This window comes from Rutilus rutilus (assembly GCF_951802725.1).
Source record: "Rutilus rutilus genome assembly, chromosome: 7".
Classification (NCBI taxonomy): Eukaryota; Metazoa; Chordata; class Actinopteri; order Cypriniformes; family Leuciscidae; genus Rutilus; species Rutilus rutilus.
Genome location: NC_140221.1, coordinates 39,617,646 through 39,625,065, shown reverse-complemented (window position 1 = coordinate 39,625,065; position 7,420 = coordinate 39,617,646). Strand labels below are relative to the sequence as shown.

The following is a 7,420-nucleotide window of genomic DNA, read 5'->3' as shown; positions in this document are numbered from 1 at the left end:
AGCAAAAAGATGTTCAAGACAAGTCTGGCAAACTCACACATAAGCTTTGTTCCAAAACCTAGTGAGCTGCCTCGCTTTCTTAGGCCTTCTAAGACAGCATCCTAACCGTTATGGGATCTTATTATAAGGCCCAGGTGGAATATGCAGACTTGTAAACTGGTAAAATGTGTTAAATTGATCTTAGACTACAACATGCTGTTGGTAGCTGCATGGAAGCATATCCAAAATTAGCCAAAATATTAAATACATAAACATGCAAGGGGTGAGATACGTGTAGAATAAGCAGCAGATATATATTTAAATATATTTCAAATTATACAAAAACATAGCAAAAAAAATATTGCCAATATAGATTTTAGATATATGTACATAAATATATTTTTGGTAAAAAATGTTTTATTGCCATTTAAAAAAAAAAAAGTATTGTTCAGCTTTGCAATTACAGGAATACATTAATATATATTTTTAAATATATGTAAAAATAGAAAACTGTTCTTTTAAATTCTAATAATAATAATAATATTTAACATTTTTACTTGGTATGTCATTTTTAAGATTCTTTTTAGGATTTGAAACATTTTTAGGATTATTTTTTAAGATTTGAAAAATATTTCCTAAATATATTTAAATATATTTCAGCAGTACTGTTTACGATATATATTAAGCATATATCTAAAATATATTTTTGCCAGAAAAAATATATTTTGTGCCATATGGGGATTTTCTTTCCCACTGAACAAAATATTCTGGTATTGTGCTAACTGTGATGCTGCCTGTGATGAAATTTACAGTCTTTGGGCCCTATTTTAACAATCTGAAACGCAAGTTTCAAACGCGAAACGCAAGTAACTTTGTGGGCGGATCTCGAAATTACTCTTGCGCCCGACGCTAATCTAAAATGGGTTGGTCTGAAGTAGCTACATTACTCATAGGCGTGGTTTGGGCGTAACGTGAAACAAATCAATCAGAGCGTCATCTCACATTCCCTTTAAAAGCAGGCGTGCTTGTTCCGGCGGATTGCTATTATAACGGCGGATTTGCCAGGCGCACACCAGGAGCGGTTCACAGCCGAGGAGACAGACGTTCTCGAAAGGGCCATAAAAGACAGAGAAGTGACATTGTATGGGGATGGGAGAAACCCTTAGGTTAAACAGGCGTATAATAATTTGTAATAATAATAATTTGGGTAAATGTGTAAGCTAGATGTATGCCTATTTTTTCACATCTTCATGGACACTACAATGATTTCCCTCGTGTGGAATATTTTTCCTTGTAATTATGTAAGGTTTGAAAAAATGTGAACTGCTGCGTCTGTGTGTAGATGAGAGAAGCAAAGTGTATACGCGTTGTGCACGCAACATTATGGCCAAACATGCGCCCTTAAAATAGCATCTGAACGCGCGTTTTCTGGAACTGCAAAATAGCACCAGGGAACGTTTGCACCGGGACACACCTCCTCTTTTCGCTGAACCGCCCCCGGGAGCGCAAGTTCACTCCCTAATTTACCGACGTGTGTCTGTGGAGGGAAAAGTCCGCTGTGCGTCGGGTGAAAAATAGGAATGATACATGCGTCGGTGTACAAAGTCAATTGCGTTGGGTCCAAGATAGGGCCCATAGTGACAAAAGCAATTCTAATGCATTAAAATGGGCAGCTCAATAAGTTTTAGAACAGAGCTATTGTTCACGTGGTGGAGTCTCCCAAGTGTGGTTCATAGCCAGAAAACACAATTCTAGAAATAACTTAAAGGCATCAAACAGAGGTACAAGTCAACGCTACAGACCAGATGGATAGGAGGACATTACACTGATCAGATAATCTGATTTTTTACAATGTTTGCAGACATATCAGTCAAGAAAGAAACTAAACTACTATCCATGGCCAAAAATTACTGTTAAAACAGAATATTAAATTAGAAACATAAGATTTATACATAATCTAATACTGAAAATAAAATATTTTTACAAATGTTTAAGGATGTACACTTGATGAACATCACAGATGTGATGCATGCTGCTGATAATTCACCCTGTCGCCCTGTTGCTTCATCGCCTCTCTGAAAAAAAATTAATAAGACAGAATAATATTCTTTAATATGTACAAACTATCATCAAACATCATAATGGCTATATTATACATCAGAAACACATGAAGAAACAAGCATTAAAATTGCACGCTTGAACACACACATATACACACACGCACAGGTCTCCTCCCTTTGGCTACCCACAGGTGTACAGAAAGTCCTGGCTCTTTGAATCTGTCCGAACCATTATGATCAGAAACACCCCAAAGGTTTGTTATTTATGGCATTCCAAGAGCTCATTAAGACTATCATCTTTTTTTTTGTATATAAATCACAGGCCTAACAGAACCAGTTTGAAAGAAGATCATTCTCTCTTATATAGTCAGAATGTACTGTAGAAGTACACACTAGAGTATACAGCTTTAGAGCAAACACAAATTAACTTAAAAAATGATGAATCTTTTAACTAAACTTAAAACACTGCCAAGAACCACAGAAGAACCAATTTACCCATTTAGGCCCTGTTTACATCTGGTATTTAGAAGCGTTTTCGTCAATCCGATCACAAGAGGACAACACCAAATAAATGGTGTCTAAAACATTCTTTCGACCACTTCCATAGGGAGTGGAAAACGCATTAGAGCGTATTTCGTTTGTAGTGTAAACGGCTCATGTGGTCGAATGTGTTCGAACAGCCACAAAAGACCGACCTACTCTCCGAGTACTGACCTTATGCGTAAACAATATTGGGAAGCGCTAGCCAGACAGGATTTAAACTATGTTGGCTGAAGAAGACCCAAGTTTGGTTTTAAGACGAAAAACGTACCAAGCGCAATGTTCTCTCACCATTCCTGATTTCTAACACTCACTCACCACGTTCGCAGTGGCCTTGCGTCTATCGGAGAAGAAATGGCAGCTGCTGATCTCCATGTGTTTTTCGGCCATCTCCTTTCACGTTCACATGTAAATTGTGCGAGCTTATTTCGTCCATTAGATCAAAAGATCTGAAAAAGCCTATAAATGTACCCTCCCCTCGAAGTTGGACAGTGGTTTAAGGTGGACAAAAGTGACGGATTATAACGGGAATGTGTCTCCCTCGTCTACTTGTGATCCGTTCGACCAAAACACATCTTAATACCAGGTGTAAACAGCACCTTAGAAACAATTCTTTTGAAAAACTAATAGTTATAAGTAAAGAGAAGCTCAGGTTTTTTGTAGCTCAGGTATTTAGTTTTTAGTTTTTTTTGTTCACAAATCGTGAATTTGGCACCACTATAAACTCCACTCAAACTAATTTCCTTAAATGTTTATAAGCCTCATACAATCCATGAGCCTTTATAATTATAAGATACAGTAAATCTTCAGTGGGCAAAAGTGTCTACTGATAACCATCTCTCCTGTGCGGGCCCCTGTTCTTACTTTGATGTGTGATAGGACCAGAATGAGGAACCATAATAGCACATTAGAGGGTGTGTGTGTGTGTGTGTGTGTGTGTGTGTGTGTGTGTGTGTGTGTGTGTGTGTGTCAGTGTTAATGACTTTGCAGTGGGAGGGAGAAAGGCCTGTTGAGGCCTGCTGGGAAATCCAATCGCTGGAAAGTACCAGGTAGTCTGAGGCAGGTAAGCACGTAACACACACACACACACACACACACACACACACACACACACGTGCATGCACAGATGAAAGAAGGAACAAAAGAAACACACTGATGCCGACACAGATACATATGTGGCGACATAAAGACAGACATATACATCACAAACGCACACACATTCAATCACAGTATACACATGTACACAAAGAGGGAACTTAAGTGGAAGTAACATTTTTTTACAATTTAGTTATCTATGGTCGGACTGAAAGGCTGGAAGACAAAAGAACAGATCCAAAAAATTATTTTCTTTATCAATCAAAAATATTGCTTTTAGGTAAAAATATCTTAATCTTGGACCCACTTAAAATATCTTAATCTTGGATTCACTTTATATTAAGTGTATTTAACTACTACTGTACCCACAAGATTTTGTGAAACTGTGGTGGGTTTCTTTAAAAAAAAGACGCTAAATTTACGCTATATTTACGCTAAATTCATCAATCTAGTTTTTAAGAGCTCCAACCCATATTCAGTGTGCAAATTTAACAAAGAAAAAAGTATGTGCATTGACCTGAATTGTAAAGGGGACTCAACTTTTTAGTTTAGTGTCTCAGTATACATTGCACTACATAATAATAATAACAATAATATTCAAACGACAGTAATAGCCATATATTGTAAAACAAATGCACTGAAAAATAAAAGAAACTTTCATAATTAGTTTTGCCCTATTTGAAAGAGATAAACACGTGAGCTTTTATTTTGATGAAAACAGCAGTCAAGCTTTTATTTTGGCGGAAAACAAGTTTACAAACGCGTCTCATTACAAATCTAGTGAAATGCTGTAATCTTCAACTATGCAAATGTGAAAATAATGCCTGTTCTGTTCCCAAAAGCACACTAAACTCAGCTCATGCACAGATGGAGTTCACTGCATTCATTCACTGTGAAATGAGACGCGAGCTGATTACGTGTTGAACGGGTGAGTGAAGTGCGCACTTCTATTTGCGCAGCGCAAAAGACAGTCTTTTGTGATTTGATAAGGACACAAAGCCTTATCACGCTTTCAATTTTAGTTTGTTTGACAGCAATGATTCAAAAGACCTTAAAGACCTTTATGTTTGTCACCAGCTGGAGTGCCTTCGAGAGCCACCAGAGGCCACTCCACACTAGACTGTGATCACTCATTCAAACACTACATTTCCCATAACGCACTGCCCGGACTCATCAGCACTCATCTCTTTCACCTGTTTCTCATCACCATGTTTCACTCACACCATAAACACACATTCACTCATGGCGAAGTCTTGTTATACTGTTAGTCTGCATTTCTGAGCGTTTTTCCTGTGTTTGTTTTCTGTTTTTGACCCTGGACTGTTTAACGTTTCTGACTCTGAGTTTGGATTACCCTTATTTAATAAAGCTGCGTTTGGATCAATCTTCGTATCTCGGAGCATTCATAACAATGTTTTTATGAGAAGTTTAAATATATTTTCGGGCCATCACAGTCCACAGTAATGAATGGGAAGCACTGAAATATTTTTGTGGCACAAAAATATATTTGTGGCGGTCAATGTTGATATTGTGTCGGGCCGCCACAAATCAATGTATGGGAAACACTGCAATGATACAACTGTGTTATATTTTATAAATACCTGCATGTAATTACATAATTCATTTCTGTAGACACAAGTAGATAGTAGAGATAGTTTAGATAAAGACACTTAATATAAAGAGGGACCTTAATCTTAATCCATCCTTAAAAATAAAATAAAAAATTGCATAAATCTGAATTGCATAAGAGATTCCGACTTGTTTTCAAAGAATAAATTTTATATTATAGTTATTTTTTTATTGTATTTTTTTTTATTGTATAAATCTATTGAAATATGATAAAGTTTATTCTTAAAATAAAAATAATAATAAATTGTTTTCTAATGGGATAAGTAAAATAAACTTTACATATATTCTCAGAAAACAGTTATTATTTTATATATATTTATGCTTCTTCATCTTCATCTTGTTTTAAGAATGTTTAAATATTTGTTCCAGAAAACAAGAAAACTCTTTTTACTCCTTTGTGTGTCTATTAGATAAAAGTATACAGACTTCTGGATTTTGGTTTAAAATGTTTTTCTAGTATAACAAAACCTATAACAAACAGTTGCACTGTTCCAAAACCTATTAATTAATCTACCTAGACAGCATAGACACCCTATCAACACATTATAATGCAGAATAAGACGTACTCAGTGGAAACAATTGAGTTTTTATTTGTGACTATCACATATTTTATGTTATTTACGCAACACTGTAACAAACTCTACTGCAGGGGTTTGATCAGGGTTGGAGCTAAACTGTGCAGGACAGTGGCCCTCCAGGACCGAGTTTGAGAAACCCTGCTCTACTGGAATCAATTGTGAGTTGTGAAGAGTGCTGTTAGCGTGGGAACTCACTAGGTTTTGAAGCAGAGCTATTTTGTCTTGGGTGAAGAGTTTACATATTTGAAAGCTTATTTAAAGTGTACTAGCATGACGACAAAAAAAAATTGAATTAGTAATGTGCCTGTAACACATATACCTGCATATAAGGAGAGAAAGAGAGGCCCTGCTTACCTGTATAACCACAAATATAGGGGTCTGTGACTGTGGCGTCACACCCTTGAGTTTTATCAGAGTATCTGTAAGGAAATAGAGCAGCGGTACATCCCTCTCTCTCTCTCTCTCTCACTACAGGTGTGCACCTTTGACTCCGGCACTCTCTGATTACCTTCCCCCACAGGATGAAAGAGGGATGGGTTTTATGAGGGGCAGGTGAGACATATTACCCCCCATGGCTGAAACTCTAGACATGATCTAACTGAAAGCTAGAGGCTTTACAACCGGGCGAAAGAGGAGAAAGGATGGGGGAAAATTACTAGAGTGGGGGGCAGAGAGGAAGAGAGGCCGTTGAAAGCTTATTTGAAGTGTACTAGCATGACGACAGAAAAACTAGAATTAGTAATGTGCCTGGAACACATATACCTGCATATAAGGAGATATATATATATATATATATATATATATATATATGTCTGAATATGGGTAGTGTGAATGAAATTTGGATGTAATACATCTGCTGTGTTGTCACTGTCATATGGCCTACCTGTGTCTGTTATGTCACTTCACTGCATTCACAACTCTCCTCCCAAGGTTTCATGGGATAGTAAAGTGTCCATCAAATGCGAACTCCAGAATCTCGGCAGTAGGTCATGGATGTATTTTGGACATACTGCTCTTTTGATGCACTGTTTTCCGCATTCTAGATAGTATTGAACGAGCATTCCTTAAAGGACAAGTTCGGTATTTTACACTTAAAGCCCTGTTTACAGATCGTTTCTGATGAAATAGAACGGTTAAGATTAAAATTTGGACACATGCTGCTGTCCCGAGAATTTTAGGTTTCTTTCGCTCATTTCTAACTAATGAGGTAATAACGGCGCTGTTCTTAAAGCAGATCAACTTACTAGTAAACTTATTAGTAGAAACGCTGCTGCCGAACATTGTTGAGAGAAGTATACACTCAGGTAATTCAAATAGGCTTAATTTTTCTCTTTTTCTATCTATCTATCTATCTATCTATCTATCTATCTATCTATCTATCTATCTATCTATCTATCTATCTCTCTCTAATAACTGCATTAATAACTGCATTAGTCTACTATAAGTGGCTGAAGCCTCCGTTACTAGCTCTAAAATTACATTTTGGAATTAGCAACAGAGGCGTGGGATGAGATGCGTAAGAAATTAGTCCTACACACA

General features: G+C 36.8%; 1 protein-coding gene across 1 annotated transcript in view; it reads right to left on the bottom strand.

The window, feature by feature from the left end:
* Positions 1–422: 422 nt before the first annotated feature.
* The window catches only part of susd2 (sushi domain containing 2), a 32,490-nt gene continuing 25,492 nt past the window's right edge, over positions 423–7,420 (bottom strand). The window contains exon 15 of the mRNA XM_084413824.1: positions 423–2,054. Within this exon, the coding sequence (XP_084269950.1) occupies positions 1,994–2,054 (61 nt within the window). The 3' untranslated portion in view covers positions 423–1,993. The remainder of the gene's footprint in view (positions 2,055–7,420) is intronic.